We start from the raw sequence: 24,689 nt of genomic DNA on the forward strand, positions 1-24,689 counted from the left end.
TATATTTTTCCATTCGACATCAGTTTATGCTCAAGATCAAGTCGCGAAGTTTGAATGAAAATGATTCAAAATTACTGTCGTATTTTACTGATTCTGGTTGGTTTTTTGTAATCGACGATACAAAAAAAGGTGACAGTTTCGATTGCCGTGCTGACGATGTCACGGTATCAACTGATCAAAGTTGACTATACACTCTTATTACCAAAGATCTGAAGACTATGAATAATTCACAGACAATGAGGATAAATTATTAAATTGCTGCTGACAGCTTTGTTCTGTCCTCACTTGAGAGTGTGTGATGAATATTTGCTCTTGACAGTGATCAAAGTGTTTCCTTTTTCAATTTTTTATTCTCTAAAAGATCTGTTCCGTTGCCTAAGGATGTCGATCACTTTAAAAGAGAAAGGAAGCTTGCCATTAACAAAAGTCTTCAGGTACTGTATTTATGTATGTTTGTTGTTGTTTGTATGACTTTTTACGCCACTGTAATTTTGGTTATAATGTACATGAAAAAAATTACGAGCTTAAAAATTACGTCAGCGTTCTAATTGACAGATAGCTGTGTTAATCTTCACTTACCAATGCATACTGTCAATCACCACATACATGTGTTAAAGAAGGATTTAAGGAATGTATATTCTAGTTATGTTTATCCTGTTGGCAGGTATGCAGCAATGCATACTATCAATCACCACATACATGTGTTAAAGACAGATTTAAGGAATGTATATTCTAGTTAGTTGTTTATCCTGTTGGCATATAACTTGTTTTCCTGCCCTTCTGCGGATTTGCCTGTGGGAACCATGGGTGTCAGTGAACTTTTTTTCCTAAAGCAGCCATCTTGGTTTTGTAACATTTCAAGCTTGACAGTAAATCAGTTTATTTGATGACTTATTCCTGCTTATTCAACTGTTCTGCTATAGAGAACAACATGTTCAAGCTACACTAAATCTTTCCTGGTGGATTTTGCTCTACAGGTTCGCGAAGCTCAGCCTTTGATTATACAATCAGATGTGATGCAAGAGGAGATGACCAGCTGTTGTCAAGTAGAATATACTGCAAAGAGTATTCCACTTTTGCTTCATCAGGTCAGCTAAAAGTAAAGAGTCTTAATTACACTTCTTTGTGGTTCTCAGAATGACTGATCGCTTCATGCGATTTAAACATAATGGAATGATACTATTTTAAGAACTAGTAAAGCCTTTATACAGGCCCAAGTGGCCCATGGGGCCAGTGCTTAACTCCAGTTTTCTTAGCATGAAGCGGCTAGGAGTATTGCCACTCCCCCCTGGATGGGATGTGAGTCCATCGCAGGGTTACCACCAGCACATTTGCTGGTATCCATCTGTACACCTGGGTGAAGAGAAGCACTGTGAGAGTAAAGTGTCTCGCCTAAGAACACAACACAATGACCCCGGCCAGGGCTCAAACCCGGACCACCTGATCCAGAGTTGAGCACACTAACCATGAGGCCACCACACCTCCACTGAATTTTTGGTTTTTCTTTTTCACAGTTTTTCGTGGACAGAATAGAACACTTGGTTCAGTGTAAACACATGCACATGCTGCGCTGGGCCCGTTTCTGTGAGCACACAAAGGCCATAGAAAATCTGTTTCCTGTGTACCAGAAAAGGCTCAGGTTAGAATGCCAGACCTGCTTATTACTCACTGACAATTAAGAAGTCTTTACATCCATTACATCAGTATGCATATTATCCATACTGCTCTCTATACATTTCCTATGATACTGACAAGGAGGATACACACTCAAAACCTCTTTAGTCGGTGATCATCTCCTTTATTCTCATGACTGTAATGTTGGAGTTGGTGAGGATATTGTTAGGGGAAATTAGAAGCTGGTCAATCACAGGAATGAAAGGGTGAATTGCAGTTTTGTATTATGTGGTTTTAAAATGGGCCATCCACCATTGAATTTTTTGCATATTTGAAGAAGATTTTGGTTAGTATAGGATTATTTGGAGTCTCAAATTGCACATGAAGATAATTGTTTTATATACTTTTCTGTAGCTGAGATAAAAATTAGAGTGTACTTCTCCTTTACCCTTAGACTTTTAAGAGTGACCAGCATCTAATTTCTCCTGACATTATCATTGTAACCAAAGATTGAGATCAGGAGAATTAAGGAAATGATCACCGACTTATACTCTTTTGATTGTTAACCAAAGTCCTACTAGCAGTGCCACAGGAACTGTGTAGAGAATAGTGTGGATAAATAATGTATACTGACGTCACATATTATGTTCCTAGGCGAGCATTCCTTATGTTCCTAGTCGAGCTCTCAGGTCTACTGACCAACTTCTACCGGAGCAACCAACACACAAGCTCAAATTGACTGGCCTGAGGGCTTTCTCAGTGTGTGCGCCTTACCTCTGGAACTATTTGGTTCCATTTGAGATTAAAAGCAGCGCATCTGTCTATTTTTAAAGCTAAGCTTAAGACCAATCTTTTTCGACAAGCATATTTTTAGACTTTAAATTTTTATTTAATTATAGGTTATGATAATTTGACACTGTAAAGCGCATTTGGGCATTAGGAAAATGCGCTATAGAAATAAATTATTATTATTATTATTATTGTTATATCCGACTGAATTTGAACTTTATTTGGCGATATCCATCATACTGTATCTCATAATTGAAGATACTTCACGGTAAAGATACATGTCATAATTGTGGTAGGACTCTCTCTGTGAATAAGCGCAGTTGCACATGACTAATGAATAAAGGGGTAAGTTTCTAAAGAAACTGTGGTGCTGCGTCGGTGGGAGAGTATAGCAGGTAATTTAGTGTTAACAACTGGGTTGAAAACGTAAATTAGCCACCGTAAAGGGTAAAAAAGCTGACGTTTCGAGCGTTAGCCCTTCGGTGGCTAATTTACGTTTAATTTACGTTTTCAACCCAGTTGTTAACACTAAATTACCTGCACATGACTAACCCTTCTTTACCTCCTCTGATATTATTAGTTATATCATGGAAGAATATCAAGATTGTCTCCAGCGCGCAAGAAGGCTGGCCGTGGCATGTGAAGTAACTCTAGCGGGAGGCGATTCGGCGATGAGTGTAGTTACCATGGATGATCTACTGATTTACAGTCGATGGTTCATCTGTATGTTGCATTCAGTGAAGAATATTCATGCATTCATCAGGGTGAGTGTGTTTTTGCGAGTATAGAGCAATTTTCAACTGAGTGTCAGAAATAATCCGAGATTGTTCTGGTTTTGCTTTACTTTGCGCTGGGATTGGTCCAGAAAAACTCGCGCTATCCTCCCAATCAATCAGATACAAACTAAAATCAATCGTGACCTGGTAATGAGCGTTCTCCCTCGCTTCAAGCAATGTACTTGTTTTTACTTTGAGTTCTCATTGGCTAATGATGATGTACACCTTTCGTCTGATTGGTTGCCGGGATAACTTTGTTTGGTGTTCAACGCCCTACTCTTTAGCCCATTGTTTGGGATTTAGTGAAGGCCTGAAGGAAAGCATGAAAGTGTCTGTTTTGATTGACTGCGTTGGTGTTTTTATTGGTTTATCATTGCGTAGTGTGTAAAATTAGAGACTCTAATAGTGGAAAACGAGAAAAAAAACCTGTTGAGTAAAGTGTTGGTCATCTCGTGAGAAAAACACTTAAGAACGTGGTGCACAGATCTCGTATGATTGTGACGTATCTTGTTATTGGAAGACACATCTATTGGGGAACAAAACTCGTCTTGTCGAAAATGCGACCGATCATCGTGAGATGTAAAAAGCATCTCCTACGGAACATACCTAATACTTGCAAAAAACAAAAAATACGTCGCTGGAGAGGAGACACGTCCTTTGAGAGGCGGGGCACATCTCGCCAAAAAAAATTCGTATCCAGCGAGATGTGAGAAAAAAGTCACCGAGTGAAAAAAACGACATGCATTTCGTTAGAAACGAAAAAAAAAGACATTCGAGGAAAACAGGAAACGAGACATATCTATATCTATCTTATGAAAAATGGGACATCTCAAGAAATGTATGGCATTTCACGAGAAACCTGGTGGTTGACATTGAGAAAGTTAGGCAATTTCAATAATATATAATCAAAAAACATTTTTTTTCTCAGACGGTTGAGTGGCTTCCTTTGACACACAAGAACACTATTTTACCTCAAGTCGCTGAAAAAGAAGAAAAACCTCCTGAACAGGAACGAAAGGCCTCTGTGGGACCGCCCTCCAAAGCACGAGGCCAACTGAAGAAGATTCTCAGTCAGGTGTCGATTACGGCCCATCTCCATGTCCTGAGGCCCCAACCCACCCCTGATGCTAGTCTTCCACCACCTCCCCCTCTTAGTCTGACCCCATATCAGCTGGTGTCAGGAACGAATCCCTCCATTGCGGCTGCAGCAGCTGCTTCGGGCGGAGGGTTGGCGTCTGACGAGATAAACCTGAAGTTGCCACTACACGAGACAACTTTTACCACCATAAAGCCGCTGTTGGAGTTCTTTATGACTTGTTATGCTGTTGAGATGGTAAGGAGAGAAAACACTTGACCCTGTGTGGATATAAGTTGTTTCATTGCATATACATTTACTTTTTTTTCCAAGTGACCAAGACATACTTTATTCCTGCAGTGTCAATACAGTGTCAAGTAGACAAGTGATGAGAATGAAGAAAAATAGCAATCGATCTAAATTTTCTGAACTAACTTCTTGAGAATTGCACGGCGAACAATGAGGAGAATTGCTAATGGAATCTTTGATAGTGAAAGGGATAAACAATTTTCGTCATCATTTACACGAGTTTAACTCTTTGTTTGCAGGACATCAATCAAATCAACACTCATGCAGATGAAATGGATCTCTTTACGATGGTCTCCAGGAGATTCAAAAAAGTTTTCTCCAAACAAGAACAAATGAGAACTTTCCCCGTTTACGATGCTTCAATCGAGGTCAGTCAGATGTATGCACTTGTGCGTCTAGTAGGAAGCTACAAAGGCGTCGAAGATCCTGTAATGATAAATATTTGTTGCTTAACTTAGAAAAGAAAGTAACATTCTAGTCGAAGGATTTTGATGAATTTTGTTGACTTACACGTTAATGCGTGTCCATGGTGTGGTACATTCTCAAACTCTCGCTAGCTAGGCAATCTAAATGCAAATCGTAACCGAATAGGAAAGTTTGTTGTGATACAGCAGTGACTTTATGTACAGTGTCATGTTGAATTCAATACATCGACCTGACTGAATGTTACATAGACACATTTTTTTTTAAGAAGTAACGTAGATAGAAATATTTTCTTTCAACCTGATGCAGTGGAACGATTTATTCGTCCAGAAGTTGTTCCTCTTTGATATATCCTTTTGTTTTACAGGAGTTTGGAGATAGCAAAATAAGAAGCGAAGGAGCCTTGCACACTTTCAAACAGCAGTCGAACTGGACCTCTTTTAATTCTCTTAGGTACTGCATCTCAGCTTTTGTAATGGGAAATTATGTGACTTGCGCACAAGCAACCAGTAGTTCAGGGATTTTAATAACATTTTCTATAAAAGGATGCCGATGGCGTAATAGGCGGTTGTGCCCAGAGGGGTCTGTACCGCGTAACTGAAACACGAGAGCTTGCCCGCAGACTAAACAGACGGCAGTTAAAGGTTTTACAGGTAGCGGTAGACCGCCGGAAAACCGTTTTTCATGAAACCTCTGGTGGTAACTCGTCTTCCTGAAATCTAACACACATTAAAAAAAAAAAAAAAAAAGATGTCTAACTGTCTCCACAGCGAGAACCCCTTTCACTCAATTTGTTAGCCCTTTACACCCCACCATCAGTATGCATATTCTCCGCACTGTTCTTTATACATTTCCTAAGGTGCTAACAGGGAGAATTTGTCTAGCAATCACGCTTTTTTTAGGTGGTGATCATTTCCTTTATTCATCTGACCATAATGTGTGATTCTGGGGTGGTATTGTAAGGAGAAATCAGACGCTGGTCATGCTTGGGGTTTAAAGGGTTAAGAGAAGCGAGAGCAGATAAGAGAATGGCAAACGGTGAAAATTTGCACCAAGGTAAAAATTTCTCCCTTGGCCGTGAACAATTGGTTTTGTGATTTTTCTACGAAGTGTAGTTTTGGAAGTTTTAGGGTTTTTTTCGTGAACTTAAAGCTCGATACTACTGGAACGAGGTAATGGATGTAATTGCATGTACCTGTGGCTGATGATCAATAATTGGAAATACTCTTTTCCGGGACTTTTAGGAAATGGCTCCAAGATCTAGTTATTTGAAATCGAGTTCCCAAAGGTTACTTATTTGTCGCATTGTTTTACATGGGCAAGGAAGATTTACCAATAAACCTTTGTTCCGGCCTCATAGTGATGTTAGTATTGAGAAAGCTGACAAGAATCTGCAGATTTAATGAGCGAATTAGAATTGCCAAGATTTTCTTGTCGTTATCATCGTGAAAAACACTGCTACTTTGTATTTGCTTTACCAATATGTATAAATGGCTTATGTGAACTCTGTTGTGTTACTTTGCCCTCCTGTAGGCCAGAGCAGGCCTCAATTCAAGTTAAGGCCATGACAAAGCTGAAACATAAAGGCAACATCGATGAGGTAATATGATGCAACCTTTCCAGTTTTACCTACTGTGTGGTGTATTTTTTTTTGAGTTTAATTAATACTGATAATAACAAATGATTCTGACGTAATAATATTTCTCTCCTATCCTTTTAGTTACTTAGAGCTCATTCACGTTTCCTTCATGTACAAGATGGCCAGGTGAGGTGAAATGTGCAAAAAATAACTTGAAATGAAATGCATTGACGTCTGCTTTCACAGGACAGTGGTTTTATTTCTCATCCCTGACCTTGCTGGTAGATTTGCCTTCTATATATCATATACCTCATTGTGCCGATACAAGTACATGTAGAAAGTTACTCATAAGTTGAATGATCGCAATTCAAATGAATACCATATTTCTGTGATGACCCCAAATACCGCCATAATATAACCATATTTCATATTTAACCACTGTGAGCGACTGATGTACAGTGCACATAATTGGTAAATGACTGATAGTTCTTTATTGATGTTGGCATAAGAACTTTACTTAAAGCAAAGACTAACTGATAACTCCCTTAAAGAAAAGAAAATATCTCGAAAGTTTCCTGGCCATATTTGTGGAAAAGCCGCTGGCTTCTCTTAAATTTTTTGGGTGCGTTATATAGGACCCTATATGTAGCTTGGTGCTAAGTTCTTTATTAACACCGTTTAAAAAAAATTGTTGATTTTGAATATACTGCTTCTTTAGAGAATACTATCATCATTAAAAGAACATGCTAAAGCTGTCTTGGAGCCGCCAAAACCTCATGCAGTGTCTGTGACGACTTACCGCGCTGAGAATGACACGGCTGCAGTTTGGAAACGTATCTTCAGCTATGCTTCTGTGAGGTAAATCTTTGATATCGTAACCTTTAAGGTGTTTGACCCTTGCATTAAGCGTGGTAGTTGAGTGAATCTTCTCACTGCGTGAGATATGTCTTCTTGCGGGCGCCCGTGAATCGGTGTTTGGTCAGCAACGCTTCGGGGTGTGCACTTTTTATACCCTTCAAAGAGGAAATTTTTGTACAATTTCATAAAGATTTCCCCAAAAAAAGGCGCAGGTCACCAATGTGTTTACAGTATTGGGTTATTAGCAGATCTGCCAAACACCGGTAAAAGATTTTGTTGTTGTTAGAAATAACAAGTGTATACACTCAATTGCGGTTGGCGAGAAACCGGCTAAGGTAGGTTAGTCAATACACATAGGCGAAAAAAAGGAGAGTGTTCCGGGGAATGAAAGGTTTACATATGCTAAATTTTGGCGATTAAGCTCTTAATTTGAATCTATTGAAATTGCAGAAGTATTGTACGAGAAAACATTATTCGTCCAGCCACTTAAACATATCCAATTGTAAACTACCAGTGATTTAAAGTTAGCGCTTAGCCGGAAACCTCGCGGAATACTCTAGAGCATCACTTAGACAAGATTTAGCAAGTTTTGCGTCCAAACAAATCAACCTAAAAATGTCCATTTTCTCATCTGTATGTGGAACTCATAGCTTTTCTCTTGTCATCTTCTTTCATTTGCTGAACAGTTTGAGCTCCAAGGATGATGTTCTGGAGTTTGACACCAAAATCAGTGAAGACGACATGGGTGGTAATAGTAACTCCACTGGTGAATTTGATCTTGGTACTGCGGTGGAACTTCTCGGCTTGGATGACGAAGATGCTAAGACTCAGGCCAGTAAACTTCAAGGCGCCTACATGTCCTTTCTCCTTCTGAGGCACCTTAGGCTAAGGGATCTGCAGAGATCGGTGAGAAATGGTCCATATTTCATAAATGCCGAGAGTATATTTTTTTAATAAGCGTGTCCAAATGAATAAACCGCGAAGGGCCCACATTGCCTACGTCCTTCTAAGGCACCTTAGGCGTAGGGATCTCAATTGAGGGGTGATGAATGGTCCCCATTTCAGTATTGATAAGGGAGGGGGATCTTTTCCAATGACCGTGCCCAAGGGATTTATCCACAAGGGACCTGCAAGCCCCTTTTCCCTCTAAGATACCTCAAAGGAAGGGATCTTTAACGATCGGTAGGAAATGGCCCTTTTCACTATTTTCGGGAAATGGAGGGGGGGTCTTTGTCACTATGCGTGTCCAAATTAGTTAGCCTTAGGAAAGGTTGTAATATATTCAACCGTAGAGAACATGATTTAAATGACAGTAACCTGTCTGTAACAACTAAGAAAAGGTAAAGATTTTTTTCACAATGTACAAGGCTTCGTTTGAATTGTAATTTTTTAGTGCCTTGGCATACTCAACTACTTCAAGTCAACTGAGAGAACGTTAACGATTAATGATGGTGGCTTGTCACTGGAAGGAGGAAAACAAAAGGCGTCCAAGTGAGTCATCCGTTCTATCAAACGGGAGTAATGTGTTAAACTTGTGTGCTTGTGTGCATGAATATCAGGAAAAGCACTGTCATGTTGAAAACTCTCCTTTCTACAGTATGTTCATCACAACCATAAATTGATCGACCGCTTCCCCAATGAGGTTTTCGGGGGCGAAGCTCATCAAATAAGGGAATTACGGCGTCAAATCGACGTAAATTGGATAAAGACCCCAACTGATTGGGGGGGGGGGGATTTTGAGAGCATCCAGGGAGTTGAATGTGGGGCTGCCAAGAAAAAATTATTGACAAGTCACAACTTCTTAGCTTCATTGTCACTGTCCTTTTTTCTCTTCGTTGAGTATAAATGAGTAGAGAATCCATCTTCGACATCCTCACCAACATGTACTTCTTTACGTTGAAAATCACGTGCCTAATGACGATGCATTTATTGCCCTAGGGGAAGGGTTTGAGGAGAAATATTTGGCTCGCAGTGATGAAGTATTGAACGAACTCCGCGATGACCGAAAGGCCAAATGATGTCCCAGCCGGCTCTTCGTTCACACACGTCAGCTGTAATTTTAGTTTCCTAAAGAATTGCGTGCGTGGAACCTTATAGGTTATACGTTAAATTTTATTACCATTTCAGACATCAAGTGTTCCATGGCGGTGGAATTTCAGGTGTTGGATCACATCAGTACATTCACAACACTCCGGCTGATTACAGGTAAAATTTTAGAGGTAGTTATATCATCGGCTAAATTTATGTTTTCAGGCAGCCTGAGATCCTGAACATGACATCTTATTAACCCTTAACACCCTTAACATCAGTAAGCATATTCTCCATACTGTTCTTTATACATTTCCTAAGGTGCTGGTAAGGAGAATTTGTTTACTGATCAAAAGCTTCTTTCGTTGGTGATTATCTCTTTATTCTCATGACCTTAATGTGTGATTCAGGGCTGATATTGTAGGGAGAAATTAGTTGCTAATCACTGTTAGGATTTAAAGGGTTTAAGGGGGTAGGTTTCTTGAGAAATTGTGGCGCTGCGTCGGTGGGAGAGTATAACAAGGTAATTTGGTATCTCAACTGAGTTGATAACGTAAATTGGCCACCGTTATGAGTTTCAAAGCCGAAGTTTCGAGCACTTCGTCAGAACGAATGGTATCTGACATCTTGACATGACTTCTTGACTTGACTTCATGACATCTTAGTGTTGAGTTACGGTAGGGAACATGTCTTATTAGATTGTGAGAAGGTACAGCTGCATCGGTAAAACTTTTGAGACTTTTATCTGTATTGTGGCTAGTATGCTTTGATTTCACTGATTCTGAAAAAAAGAAATTGATAGGAGAAAAGAAACGTTTCTTTATTTCCCCCGCATCAGGCAATTTATTTATTTTAGTCCAACTTTTATTTGCTCCTGGCTATATTTAACTTTGTTACAATTTTCTTGCATGAATACTCTGGTTTTGCTTTCAAATAGGCTCTGTTGCTGATGCAGCTTTTTATTTCTATTTTATTCCTTTAAAGGGTTGAACAGTCTGAATTCATGGAGTTTTCAGAGGTGAGTGTTTTTGTGCTTAAGCCAGACTAGCGAATGCGTTAATTCTTAACACCCTAATATTAAAATTCTTTTTCTCCACACTGTTTTCTTTACTTTTCATATGGTACTGACAAGGAGAATATGTTTGACAATCACAGCATTTAACTTCTTTGGTTCTGTGATGATTTTCCGTATTCTCATAACCTTTATGGTTGATTCAGCTATGATGCTGTAAGGAGAACTTAGATTCCGGTCACTTTTAGGGAATAAAGAGTTAAGGAGACGAACGTCAAAAAAAAAAACAAAACAAAATAAAAAAACCCAACGAATAGTTGACCGTATGAATGTTGGCGGGTCATACACGTAGCAGTGTGATGTTAAGAAATCACTGAAAGTGGAGAGAAATAGCCGTTTAAGAAATGATTGGGAATCTATGACATAATGCCTTTCTTTTTGCGCCTCGGGCGTTTTAACAATTTAAGCCTGTGTTCAACCTTTTCCAGGTCGAAAATCATGATGACTTCATTACAACTGAAGAAGGTCGGGTGCATATTCAGGACCAAAGAGGCTACTACATCTTGTATGATACGGCGCTTGCAGCCTTCAAGTAAGTGCATTTTCCTTTAACACCAGCGAATGATGACGCACGGCTTGTTCCAAATTTTTTTTCCTCTTAAAAAAGAGTGTAAATAACGCGACAAACGACAAGCAAAGTTTACACAAGCTTATATGTTTTTTGTTTGTTTTTTTGTGGACGTTTAATGGTTTGATACTTTACTACAGGGAGCTGGAGACTGAACTTTTGCTTGTGGCCACCCATTTCCTTCAGAAAGACAAAGATTTGAGGCTTCCCAAAAATTCAAAGGTTAGTGATATTGATCATTCCACCATTTAGCCTTCGTCTAAATGTCCCCGTTGCATTTCAACGCTTTGATCATTATTTTTGGCGTGGTGGAAAAAAAGCGGTCACTCTTTGCGTGTCTATAATCTCTTGTTCAACACAGAATGATACATTGATTATGTTTCTAGATTACTATTACTGTAATAATAATAATAATAATGTTATTTATCTAGGGAGCTCACATCATCAAAGGTGTTATTCAGTGAGGCCCTGCCAAAAAAAAAGAAAAATGTTAAATTTGAAAGGTTAAAAATGGTTAAAAATACAATATTAAAATGTTCAATAAAATTACATTATAAAATGAGTTAATAAATTGCGGTCTTCAAGGCTTGCTTAAAAATTAAAAGTGACCTCATGTCACGTATTGACTTGTCAAGACTGTTCCATTCTCCCAGTCCTTGATATAAAAGGCGCTGTTTTCCATCAATGCGCCTAACTCACGGTAGGTAAAAATTGGATTTGCCACGAGTATTATAAGACCGTAATACCCTATAACCGGGTAGACTTGACAGTATATTTTGTGCTTATATCCTTGATATAAAAGGCGCTGTTTTCCATCAATGCGCCTAACTCGCGGTAGGTAAAAATTGGATTTGCCACGAGTATTATAAGACCGTAATACCCTATAACCGGGTAGACTTGACAGTATATTTTGTGCTTATATCAGTTTCAGGGAGATCACATTGATCTGGCAGCGTATGGTCATCAGCAAGTGGACAGATTTGCTGTTCTTTTGGATTTATGGACAAATGAAGCTGCATATTTGGAAAACAAGAGACAGGTAAATGTCCTGACTAGATACTTTCCATATATCTGTGGTATTTCCTGGCGGTGCAAAGGGCGGGTTTTACGTCATTCAGTAGGGGGAGATGTCAGCCTCATGGATATTGCGCTGGACCCAAAGTGGTGGATTGGCTTGAATTCAATTCCTTGCCTTTGTCTTTGAGCTTTTTTTAGTGAGCGAGAACCTATAATACCACAGTTCATAAATTGAAATTAAAGTTTGAGGATATCTTTTTATGTTCTTTTAATTTTTTATTTATTTATTCGTTTTGTTTTTCCAGCTGTTAGACTGTTATCTGGAGGCTTATCATCATGTCTTTGACCCAAAAGAGAAAAAACGGCTCGCTCAGGTTTGTCGAAGTCGAAATGATTGAAAATTTTTTATCAAAGATCCCTCAAAGTTTTGAGTATTTATTTCCACCTAGGTTTGAATGTCTTTTGTTTGTTTGTGTCCATTTTTCTTTTTTTATAATTGTTTAATAGTTTTTTTTAATTTCCTTGGAAGTTTTCTTCCCAATTTGATAAAAAAGACATATTGATGTCCATAGCTGGTACCTGCAGGGGCGCTGATAAGGGTTACGGCGGGAAATTTGTAGGTGATAAATTTTTCAAGTTGGACGAACTGTAGCATAGCCCATTTGATTCTCATTATTTTTCCATCTCAGATTATGGTTAATGTGATGCACTCGAGACCAAGATACGATTTTTCTGCTGACTACTTTGTGAAGACATATCGAGCTGAATGTGTCTGTCTGCGACTTCATTGCAACTTAATCAAGTCAATTCTTGACAAACAGGTGTAGTATGGAAACATGTATTTTGGCACACATTTATTCGGGGGGCACCTCCAGTTAAAAGGCATTAACTTGTTCCAACAGTTAGAGCTTTTGTTAGAGTGATTGGCTTATAATTTATCCTCACTTTATCACCCTTGATACTGTGAAAGTCATGAGAATGAGGTAAATGATCACCTATTTTAGAAGCTCCTGATTGTCTAACAAATTCTCCTTGTCTGTACCAAAAAATGTAAAGATGACAATATAGATACCTATGTTAGTGTGTAAAGTCTGTAACTACCAAACAAAATCTTAAAAATTTTACATGTATAACATTCACGTTAACTTTGATTTGCAAACGAACTCACAGAGAGATCATTCAATTTTTTTCTTCAATTTCAGATTGACGATGAGCGAGAGTACATTCAGAAAGTTTCAAGGGAAGATAATTCTAGTAAGTTGAAAATAATTATTTGATATTAGAACTTGATTATTTTAACAAGCTTTTCGCAGATCATGCTATTATTTGACAGGGGAATGCATTTATTTCTTCTGCACCTAATTATACTTGGTGTAATGAAACAGGGACACGTTTTATGAAAATTTTATGATACTTAAAAAGAAGCATTTTACAAGCCGGCAAAAGAGGAAATATAAATTTTTGACTTAATAGAATGATTTTGATGAAACCATAATCTTTTTATTTAATGTAACTCCTACAGCATTGTTTGGTCTTCCCCATCGGATCATTCCTCAACAGCATATTGCAGTGAACACCAGTCGGTAAGGAAACTGATACAGATATCTAAAGCCATTTTAACATTTTGCTTTGGTATGATAAAAAATAAATAGATTCCAAGTTGCCGTGGGTCACCAGAAGTGGTAAGAAGATCAGTGACGCACTCAGCTGTGCCTCGTATGCCACTTTTTTGTCCTTACCACAGTTGAGGTAATCTGGGATCTATTACTGAACTGACGCGAAGCAACATGAAATCTATTTGTTAATCTGATTTGAACAGGCCAATTTGTTGCGATTTTCCTCGATCACAGGTGCTCTCTCCCTAACCACATCGCTTTTGCAATACAGAAGCCTTTGAAGAGGGACTGTCGCTAGCCTTAAAAAAACACAAACGTACGAAAAAGCCAAACTTTAGCGCCAATGGTGAATTTTTTTTACAGCCATATAATAAATATATTTTCGTATTAAGCTTAAACCTTGTGGTCTTAAATTTATTCTATTTCCTGATGACGCAAGCATGTATTAAAACTTTACTATGAATTGATTTTTGTCACAGACCCGCCCTTAGATACGTCTACATGTTGGAATTCCATCCATCCCTTGGTCTAGCCAGCAGAGTATACGAGGCATTGCAGAGCGCTTTGAAGGTATGCATTTTTTCCTTATTTTTGTAACTTGCATTAAGTATTTCTTGGTGGATTTTTTGAGTACTAGGCTGTGCCTTAAAAACAAAAAAAAAATTAAACTCACTTGCTCATGCATCTGTGAATTGCACTCGGAAGCAAGTCATCAAAAACCTTTAAATCGTGAATATCATGGAAGATCCTCTTACAACACGACTTTGTAAAACTGTTGGCTGTTAGTTTGGTTAAAAAAGGGTAAAGAAACTAAGCCGCCAAGGTAATTTTTGCTCAGCAAGCATCTTCAGCACTTTCAATTTTATCGATATTATCAAGTAAGCATCCTTACACCCTGACATTTCGTTCACTTATTTATCTATTTAGTTACTTATCTACCGACTTATCTATTTATTTCTTCATGCATTTTCATTTTATGTTATTTTAACCTAATATGAATTTTTTTAATGTGGACTTTTATCTCGTAAGTGATCATGGTATTTTCCCAGTTTCTCAACGTGATTTTCGCCTCTTATTAGATGTTTATCCAGATACACAAACCAAAAAGTACAGGAGAGATGATATCACTTGAACGTCGCTTATATGAAGTAGCACAAAAGGAATGGGACAGTCAGGAACCAACTGGCCACTCATTTGCACTTCAGACACAGAAAGACGTGAGTACCACAGCCTTAAAACAAGGGGATGGGCCACTGTGAACGCTTCATTGATAACATTTTATATAAAAGGTTGATCGTTGAAGCTCCTATCGCAATTTCTGTCATAATTTCTTTTAGTCTGGTACTTTCACTATGACAAATTGAACCGATTGTCAGTAAACGTTAAAAATTAATATCTAACACCTCAATGTTGTTCTTTCATCTCAGCTCTTTTCTGAAGTATTCGTGGAAGATCCTATCTTTGTTTGTGAAGTTGCACAGTCCCTGGTAAACCAAGCTTTCAATTCCAAAAAGGGTGGACGAAAGTCTGTTAAGGAAAAACAAAAGGTACTCACGGAAACCTGGTCAAAACTGTTGGAGGTAAGCAGTGCGATGTCTTAAACGGGTACATACCCAAAAAATAGATAACTAAATAAATAACTTTTGTTTTTACCTTTTTTGCGGTGTGAGGAACTTTACAAATGGTAGAGTAAGCGGCTCATATTTTCCTTTGAATGTTTCAGGTTATAACTTTAAGACACAGGCTCATAACTGCTGCCCAGGAAACAGATGTAGTCACGAAGGTAAGTGTGTTTCCTGGACGATTACTCAGGAAGTCTTTCTCTGTTTAACACCCTATCGCGACAGCAATCCTCTGATTTACCTACATTAGTATGGATCATGGCCATAGGCCATGCAATCGCCTTGCCCAAATCCCAGGAGAGGCAAGTATATGCAAATCCTCTCAAGCCAGAACTTATCCCAGTTTCAGTATTATGAAGCGACTTGGACTATTGCTACTATCTTGTAAATGGGATATTTGTCCATGGAAGGTTGAGTTTCACAGGACAGTTTCACCAGTGTAAAAATGGCAGGATCTACGCGCATGACATTCTGCATCACAGTTAGACACTCCCATCTCTTAGAGACTTGCGCCAAGTTAGAAATTTACTCATGCTAAATTCGGTGATGCTCACCTCAAAAGAGTTAACAACATTTGTGTTTCCACAGGCATACAAGCGACAAGCCAAAGAGATTGGATTTGATGAATACCATGCGTTTCTTCGTGCCGTGTCGTTTGACTTTGCACAGGCAAAACCAGATGCTGAGATACAAAATGTTCTCATTACCGTGGTACAAGAAGATGATAGTAGGGTAGACAGGTGATAACAACCCTTTTCCTTTGTTGTTGTTCTGGTTAAGTCTATTCGGCTCTATTCAGAGCTTTTCTTTTCTAAGTGTCCCGAGACCAAAACTTAAGTAACCACTGTAACGATATAGATGTAATCGTTAATTCATTTCCGGTCTATGTTACGTCACTAATGCCATGGTAACCGGCAGACCATGCTTTCCGCTTCAGCTTTTCGACCTGTGTGTGTGTGCGTTGAATAAACAATACAGTCGTAAAACTGTTTCTGCCTTCTTGTTCTACATCCGAATAACTTTACAACCACAACGGCCAATCGGTAGAAAGGAAAACATCAGAAAGACACTTTTTGGTTTTTACCATGAAGGATCGTTTCCCAATGTCCACAATTGAATATGTTTATACCGTGTTATTCTGGTTTTCATTTTTCTTCCCCATGTCTCACTCTATCTGGGTTTCGCACTTTTTTTTCAGATACACACCAGCATATACTCCTCTGGCCATTCAAGAACTGGATGAAAAGCATTTGGGCACGTTCAGCTTTCGCACAAGAGAAGGAGTGTTGCAGGTATGTTTATAACACATCGAACAACCCAGTGTATAATTGTATAAAGATTGCACTAAACAAAGGTCTTTAGGATGTGAACGAGGTCGAGGTGCATACTTTATAAGACTATCTACAGGCGTCAAAAGCTGTCTGAAATGATGCTCGTTATTAACAGATCGAACTTCGGCTTCGCTTTTATTCGATTTTGTTAATCGCTCACATGATTACAGACCGAATTGGACTCTTCTCGGTCCTATAACCATTATCAATCGTATATGTGATCAGAATCCCTCCGTTGCAGATTATGTCAGGAACAGGCGTGGAAAAGTTACAAACGATCCTAATGGCTCAGGTCAGTACAATTGATCAACCTTATCAAATATCGATCGATTATACGAAACGGTTTATTTTCGCAAATTCTCTCTCTTTCAATACAAGCTTTGGATGGATACCTCCACCTCCATGCATACTTGTAAATTTATCAATAGTGCTCAATTCGTTTTACTTTTTTTTATATCATGTGATTTTCGGTTGGATGATTTGATCTCTTATAATTACTTTGGACACCTTGAGTATCTGACTTTTTGCTTTGCCTGTAGGTTGTTCACAAAAACCTTATCATTGCATCCATTCTTCAACTTGACGGCTGTTCAAAAATCATCAAAGCTGCAAAAGCGAAGGAAGCAGAAACCGAGAAAAGGTATTTGTCCAGAGGTTAAGTCAATTAAACTGCAAGATGAAAAATGACATTGAAGTGCTTTTTTTGACGTTGCAAACCCCAAGGGAAATTCATTCTCGAAACTATTGAGGATCGAGGATCGAGCCGCTCGAAGAACGTTTCGAGGACCTCCATCGCAGTTTCGAGAAAATAAGTTCTTTTTTTGTAAAACAATAGCGAAGGGCAAAGTACAAGCTAAGTATTTGAAGCATCTAAATTATTCTTTCATTTTAATCATTGGTTTTTTTTTTTTTTGAGAACTTTGATTTTAATGTGGCCATTTTGGAAACGCCGGGCCCTATAGGGTGCGATAAAATGACTGAAATGTCGCTTCTGATCTACTTACATGAATGAATTAAACAAAGCCTGAACAAATGCAAAATTTTGTCCTCCCAAGCGGTAACCTGATTCTCTTGAAATTTGATTCGCTTTCAGCGCTGGATTGTCCCCAGGCTCCTCGCATGACACTTCCTTTGCCAGTCGGCCTAGTTCAGGCGAGGGAACGTCTGCTCATCTTGCACCATTCTCCACCAAGAGACTGGACCGTGAGTTTGAACGTAAGCTTCAGGAGGTGTTTGTATCGGTGCAGTTGGAGAAGGTGTGTTGCAAAATAGGAAAACATCTTTTATATAAATTCTTGTTTTCTCTTTTTCAGCACAATGTTTGATTCTTCCAAAATATTGCTTTTTCCCGCTGGACTTTCGTTTATCAATTAGAAATCACGCTACATTTTTGTAATCTGTCAAATATAAAATTTCCAAAGAATAAAACAGCGTTTTGTTTTTCCAGACGTTTTTGAGAGATAAAATGTTAAATGACTATATACACAAAAAGGAACAATTGGGAACAGTCATGAAGAACATCGATGAGGTTATCAAGCTGAAAAGGTGAGTTTCTTAAGTCAGTTGTGGAAGCAAATTTGTAAAAGAGATCAATAAACCAGTTGGAGGTGGAATTTGTTCCGAACTGAACACATTAATCACAGACGAAGAACTAACGCTCAAAACGCCAGGTTAAGAAAACTCTTCACGATGGCCAATTTACATCATCAACTCAGTTGTTAAAACCAAATTATCTTAAAATATTCCCCACCTACGCAGCACCACAGTTTCTTTAGAAAATTACCCGCTTTATTCATTCATTCATTCCTAGATTATTTGTTTACTTTATTCCGACGCTTCTTTGCTTCAGAAAATTAGTCACGGATTTCTGCGAAAACCTTCACAAGAGAGTGTCCCAGTATTCCCTGCAGTCTCAGGTAGCTGTTCTGTCCTGCAAATTTCCATGTGCCAAATCGTATTGAAATACTAAGACACTGGCTGAGCCACACAATGTCTGGTGGCCGCCCGTAATTCATGTTAATATTCCTTACAACTTCGATCTCTTTCGTTTATTATCCCCATTTTGGTGCTTACCCTATCATATCAATGTTACAATTGTGTTGTTGAAGAAAATTAAGCTCTCAGAAAAAAGGTTTTCAAATTTCCTGAAGTGACTTTTTCAAGCCAAAATTAATAAAACAGGGTTAATATTCAAGACTGATTGTAGACTTCTTAGTGATTTATGTGGTATTTTGAATCTTTTTAAAACTGCCGTGGTTGGGGGAGACTCGTCATCCTCACAAATATTCGAGGCAAAAAATTGAGGTTAAACTTAGGAGTAAGGCCATTTTATTTCAGTATTTTCAATTTTTTTCTTAAATACGCTTTCCTGTATCTTGTAGATAATTGCTTATTCTGCAAGTCTGTTAAATCTTATGGCTGACTTTCCAACCACAAGGTACGTGTGAGAATTCATTGTTCAGTCCATCACACCTTATGTAACAGTTTAAAATTTCAGACAAGGAAAGAACCTTAAAAAAGCTCAGCATGCTTAGTAATATTAAACGAAGCGCGGCCATGAACAACGCTTGATCAAGTAGAACCAATCTTGTGGTTAGCAGGAGGGTGGGCTTGAAACCGGGCCGCCTGATCCTGAGACCAGCGTAATAACAATCCTGCCACGCTGGCTCCTTTACATTTTGTTGGAAGAGGTGTAGTTATACGAGGGATTTATGGGATTAGAGCCAGTCTACATTGGTCAGCGGATACGCGAGTCATAAGAACTGGGTCGAGTTTTCTTTCTTTTTTCCCCAGCAAAGCTTCGACATCGTGTACTCGACCCAGTGTTGTTTTCTCCCGCCCCAAACTTATCGTACCTTGGCCGGGTAAGAACCGTCATTAGATCCTCTTCTTTGTTTGTTTCTTAGAGATGCTCATTTTGTTATTGGCGAGGAAGATGAGAAGAAGACTGAAGAAGATGATAACTTAGTTTCTGATCCCAAGTACGTTACATTCACTTGCTGTTTTTCCCTTTTGCTGTGTTCCACCTATCTTTTTTTTCTCTCTGATTTTGTTCGTGTTTTTTTTTTAACTTTTTCTTATTGGAAGGTCTTAATATTGTATTCTCGAGGGCTTTCTTTGAATAAGCAAATTATATTAGGGAGAGCGATTTTGCTTTCGAGGGAGTCATAAATCTCAGGTTCTTGGAAAACGAGAAAATGTCTCATTAAGTGCATGTCAAAGAGGTAGAGCGATGGAATGTCGAAAGCCAGTATTTCAGCTCACAGTTTTCCTAAAGCTTCGCTCTCGGAAAACTGTTCGCTTCTTGGAACAGATAATGTCCGCGGACAAATATCCGTGCATATTTTGCACAAAATAGAGGCTATTGTGTTTATCATCGTGCAACACACATGAAAAAATTTTCACAAACAGCACGCTGTATTTATTTTTTTAAAGATTAAATCTCTACGTACACACCTTAAGCCTTACTTTTTTCTCAGGCAATTCAGACCCAGGCCTCGAAGGCTGCTGTCGTCCGATGGCAAAAGTTTACTTAACCTGTGGTTTATTCCTCATTACACCGAGGTAAAGGAAGAATATTCAATAGGTGATGAGCGGAAGGCGTAAAATAAGTTACTTATCAGCATTTTACCATTGATAACCTTACACCTTATGGAATATGAACCACCTTGCTAAGAGCTCAACAATTGTCTCAATTGAGTGTCGAAATCAATCAGAGATCGCATCGGTTTTGCTGCACTTCTCTCTTTAATTGGTTCAAAAAGCGACTTGGTCACCTGCGTTTTCCTGCGCTTTGGGAAGTTGGCCTGGTCATACTTTGAGTTCTCATTGGCTGTTAAAGATATTTTCCTTTCTTCTGATTGGCTGTTGCGATGACTTAAGCTTTTGTTTGACGAAATTCAATCGATGAGCGCTCTCAAATCATGTTCTTACTTTTTTTTAATTTTCAGGTAACAAGGATGTTTTCTAAAATGAAAGGAGATCAAAGAAACGCAGCTCTCAAAGTGATGCTGGTGAGTTGTTCCTGTCATCAAAATGATCCTGTGTTTATTTTTTCACCAATAAACCAACTTCACTTTCCCCTCAGAGTCTTTTAGTTCTATATTTAGAACACTTGTGAACAAAGATGCATTCATGATCTAAATGCGGTGTCTATTTTATTCTTGTTATAGCAACTTATTTCATCGCTTCACGACATCTGTCAGTACCTTTGTGCGCATGCCCGCCTTGGCAGCTCGCATGCCCGACTTGGATCGCAGAAGCTGGAATTTTCAGGGGTGACAGCTGACTGGGGAGGCACTGAGGGCATTGGTGAGTATACAGCTTAGAGAAAGCCTTTTAAGTAGCCTTCATCTCAATGGGATGTGGTTTACCTCTACCTTTGTCGCAATTGGCTTTTTTGTTCGGAGTATGAATCTGTGGTATTGGTTTGTTGACAATCGATGAAAAAGCGCTCTATCTGTGCTATCTGCATTACCAGCTCTCTACATTACTGCACAACCAAATTGTCGCAAATCTCTTTGTAACGAAGTCCTTAAGGTAATGGTAGTTTTAGTTTTTTTTTCGTAAGCGCACGCGGACGAAAATCCAGGTCCCTCTTACGTTTAGACTGTGCAAGGTTTAGAGATTGAATACTTTTGACACTACTCGCTGAAAATATGCTTCATCATATTTATCTCTTCACTTATTAATCCAGGTGCTGAGTTACGTGAGATTCAGAAACAAATCAACCATCTGGAAAACCCACACGATCCTCAAGAGGTACACGAATTAGTTTAGACAATTCTTCTTACTGTCTCCCATACATTTCGTACATTTTTAGTTCTGAGAATTTAGTGTCAATCTTAAAGCTTTGCGTCTCTTCACTTACCTGCTTTTCGCTTTATCGATATTGGAGGTAGAAAGAATTTATTGATCGTGGTTTTTGGGGGTGAAGGCTTACCTTGAGAGAACTGGTCAGCCAATTCAGAGTTTATTCTTACAAAATTTAATCACCTGTTTCTTAAAGCCCCAATGTTGTTCTTCGTTTTGTTGAAGGTTGCAGACTTCCTTGCCAAACGCCGTGATAATATGTTTTTGGAGTTCGACATTTCCATCAGTCACTCAGTGCGGGACACTTTCCTTTCTACTGGAAACGAAGCTGCCTATAAAGTAAGTGGAAAAGAAGCATAGATAGCGTTTTACAACCAAAGCAATCTCATAGGATAATTAAAACCCTTACATATGTTACTATCACGAAGAGCCATGTCAAACTCGAAGTAAATATACAAAGCCAGCATCAAAGGCTGTACACCGTGGAAAACACACAAATTCGTGATTGTTTCACGTCTTGTATATAATTGGTAAAAATGGCGATGCGCATTTCTTTAAACCAATCACACAGCATACATGCGAAAAAGCAATTCTAAAATATTTCCGGATTTCTTTTTTCATGCAATTGAAAATGCTCAGTCACCTTCTGGTGGTCCGATGATTCCAAAGCTGGCTTACAAGTTGCCCTGACTTGTCCTGAGTCTCTAGTTTTTGTCTCTTTATCTCTTACAAGGCTGTTTACGTGAAATCCATTTGGGTTTTTATTGCCAATTAGTGATACTTTCCTTCGATGCGATAGACCATTGTTATCACTTTGGATTTGACTTTTTTTGTCCATTTGTTTGTTTGTTTTTTTTTTTTAGCATTCAGTCGAAACGTGCTTTTCACGTGACTGTAAGCAGTTCACATTTGCCTTTTCATCATCAGACCGCGCTAACACCATGATTGTCTCTATTTCGCCTCTCAGAGTATTACAGATAACATGGAGTTCGCTCTTCAAAACCTCAGCAATCTCCCCAGGTATGATAGTAGATTGATTTGTGTAGTAGATTGATTTTCCTCTTAACAGCTTATAAATAGAGGTTTCAAAGAGGAGAAGAATAAGGCTCAATGAAATTTTCATGTCAATATACCGGTTTCATCAATGAGATGTGGCGGACCTAAGGGAGGTTTGCAGAGGAATTGTGTTCAATTTGCTTCTCGACTTTACTTGCTTTTCCTAACTCCCCTTCTCCAAACTTTTGGTTAAGTATCCACCGGTTTGTCGTGGTAATTGCCACGGTGACCGTGATCTCCTTACTGGCTTACTGGTCAAGATGTTGGTTTCCCGCCCTCCCCCCTCCCCCCCTCGTCGCTATCTTTATGGCTTCTAATACTGGCGAAAAATAATTCTAAGAAGAAAACCAAAAACATTCCATTTGCTGAATATCGCCTTTATATGCACTGTTCTTTAATTTGCTGTTCTTTTCTCGTAGACCATGCATCTATAATGCGCAGATCTCGTTACCTGAACCGTTAGAAGCAAAAGAGACTCTGGCACGAAGTTTGTATCCTTGGAGAGCCTTCCTAGAAAGGTTAGTGATGCATTGCACTTGGGTTTATTGTTTTCAAAAATCCCTTTGTCGAGATTCTGTCGGAAAATGATTAAATACAATGGATATTTGCTCCAAGAGGAGTCCTTTCTTCGCATTAATCTTTGCAGTTTCTCTTATGAAAGATGCAAGATTTATGTACCAAGCCTTGATGCAAAGAAACAAACCTGAGGACTGAGAGGAAAAATAGAACCTCTGTTAAGATGTTTGTTGCGGCAAAAAGCACGCAGAATAGAGGAATTTCCTATTGAATGTAGAATATAATCCGAGGGTTTGTTGGTTTTTTTACTTCGCTCCGTGGTTGGATTAGAAAACTCGCGCTACTCTCTCTACCAATCAGATGCAACACTTAAACAAATCAAGAATTTGTCGCCTGCGTTTTCCCGCGCTTTTGGCAGTTTGTTTGTTTTTTACTTTGAGTTCCTTTCTTCTAGTAGCCATTGTGATTGCTTTGGATTTGGTTTTACGACACTCAATTGGAAGGCACTCTTAGCAAAGTGATTCAATGAAAACTCAAAGAAAACTCTACTAACTTTCGCGAAGGGCGAAAACGGGTGGTTAAAGCTAGAGTTAATTTTGGTTTGCTTGCCATTGCAGTCAAACTAGCAACTACAGATATGGAATACTCGATGTATATAAAAAAAAAATTTCTAAACCCATTTTTCACGGGAGTTCGCAATTAGGATCGAACCCAGAAATTCTGAGTACCCGTAGAATGTTCTGACACTGAAATGCTGCGAACTCTTAGCGAGATTCCCTCTGACGAAGGAATCTTCAGCATAAGTAACACTTTACGGGGGCCAGTCTGCATTATGAACTAACTTAATTAAACAAAATTATCTTTTAATTCCCCCACCGACGAAGCACAACATTTCTCTGAAAATTTACCCATTTATTCTTGTTGAGATGGGTCCGCGATTCGGTCAAATAAATGTACTATATTATAGAATGATCAGAATGATGTTTAGCAATCCTTCCAGTATCAAGTTGTAAGCAATTTTATTTCAGGTACGGTCCTTTCCCGATGATGTACTGGCAATGGGACCTCATTGGGGAGAATATGCAGCTGTGTTTAGCTGGATTACGTGATGTGGACAGGTTAGTTGTTTGTAGGGAGTTTGCGATGTCACTACGGCCACGTGTGGTAAAACGTTGCTGAATAAACTTAATTTATTTTCCACTAAGACTTTCGCCAGACGCTCGATGCGTTCAACGTTTCTGACGGTACGACATCTTCACTTCGGCATAACATGTGGATGTAGGGTTGGGTTCCAAGTAAAAACGTGACTAAATTGATGTCGAAGTTTCCTTGCTAAGAGGACGTATAAGGCCCCGTCCACACGTATCCGGATAAATTTGAAAACGGATAAATATTTATACGGTTACGGGTTCCGTCCACACGTAAACGGCGTTTTCACACACCGAAAACGGATAAATTTGAAAACGCTCTCCAGAGTGGATAAATTTGAAAACGCTGGCTAAACGTCTCCATGTGGACGCCTTATCCGGATAAATTTAAAAACGATTTGAAAATATGACGTAACAATTCAAACCTAGTCCAACGCGTGCTCTCGGCCGATCGACCATTAATAAAAACATGGCGAATAA

The 24,689-nt window shown here is 38.8% G+C and overlaps 1 protein-coding gene across 2 annotated transcripts in view; it reads left to right on the forward strand.

The window, feature by feature from the left end:
* LOC131780473 (uncharacterized) overlaps positions 1–24,689 on the forward strand; it is a 38,656-nt gene that overhangs the window by 327 nt on the left and 13,640 nt on the right. Inside the window, exons 2-43 of one of the 2 annotated variants that reach the window (XM_059097078.2) lie at positions 362–434; positions 978–1,088; positions 1,515–1,639; positions 2,984–3,167; positions 4,108–4,512; positions 4,803–4,931; positions 5,354–5,439; positions 6,520–6,586; positions 6,707–6,751; positions 7,284–7,423; positions 8,110–8,329; positions 8,817–8,914; positions 9,551–9,628; positions 10,436–10,469; positions 10,952–11,055; positions 11,232–11,313; positions 12,017–12,130; positions 12,414–12,482; positions 12,798–12,929; positions 13,311–13,362; positions 13,631–13,691; positions 14,204–14,294; positions 14,804–14,941; positions 15,152–15,304; positions 15,448–15,507; positions 15,935–16,086; positions 16,545–16,638; positions 16,919–16,969; positions 17,217–17,317; positions 17,771–17,933; positions 18,125–18,222; positions 18,527–18,593; positions 19,059–19,114; positions 19,584–19,658; positions 20,157–20,241; positions 20,628–20,690; positions 20,850–20,988; positions 21,374–21,438; positions 21,715–21,828; positions 22,457–22,509; positions 22,965–23,063; positions 24,090–24,179. In XM_059097078.2, coding sequence (XP_058953061.2) covers positions 362–434; positions 978–1,088; positions 1,515–1,639; positions 2,984–3,167; positions 4,108–4,512; positions 4,803–4,931; positions 5,354–5,439; positions 6,520–6,586; positions 6,707–6,751; positions 7,284–7,423; positions 8,110–8,329; positions 8,817–8,914; positions 9,551–9,628; positions 10,436–10,469; positions 10,952–11,055; positions 11,232–11,313; positions 12,017–12,130; positions 12,414–12,482; positions 12,798–12,929; positions 13,311–13,362; positions 13,631–13,691; positions 14,204–14,294; positions 14,804–14,941; positions 15,152–15,304; positions 15,448–15,507; positions 15,935–16,086; positions 16,545–16,638; positions 16,919–16,969; positions 17,217–17,317; positions 17,771–17,933; positions 18,125–18,222; positions 18,527–18,593; positions 19,059–19,114; positions 19,584–19,658; positions 20,157–20,241; positions 20,628–20,690; positions 20,850–20,988; positions 21,374–21,438; positions 21,715–21,828; positions 22,457–22,509; positions 22,965–23,063; positions 24,090–24,179 — 4,416 coding nt within the window. Of the gene's footprint in view, positions 1–361; positions 435–977; positions 1,089–1,514; positions 1,640–2,983; positions 3,168–4,107; positions 4,513–4,802; positions 4,932–5,353; positions 5,440–5,912; positions 6,043–6,519; positions 6,587–6,706; positions 6,752–7,283; positions 7,424–8,109; positions 8,330–8,816; positions 8,915–9,550; positions 9,629–10,435; positions 10,470–10,951; positions 11,056–11,231; positions 11,314–12,016; positions 12,131–12,413; positions 12,483–12,797; positions 12,930–13,310; positions 13,363–13,630; positions 13,692–14,203; positions 14,295–14,803; positions 14,942–15,151; positions 15,305–15,447; positions 15,508–15,934; positions 16,087–16,544; positions 16,639–16,918; positions 16,970–17,216; positions 17,318–17,770; positions 17,934–18,124; positions 18,223–18,526; positions 18,594–19,058; positions 19,115–19,583; positions 19,659–20,156; positions 20,242–20,627; positions 20,691–20,849; positions 20,989–21,373; positions 21,439–21,714; positions 21,829–22,456; positions 22,510–22,964; positions 23,064–24,089; positions 24,180–24,689 lie in introns of those variants that run through there. The other variant, XM_059097079.2, reaches the window with a different exon arrangement.

Source organism: Pocillopora verrucosa, chromosome 5 (assembly GCF_036669915.1).
Source record: "Pocillopora verrucosa isolate sample1 chromosome 5, ASM3666991v2, whole genome shotgun sequence".
Classification (NCBI taxonomy): Eukaryota; Metazoa; Cnidaria; class Anthozoa; order Scleractinia; family Pocilloporidae; genus Pocillopora; species Pocillopora verrucosa.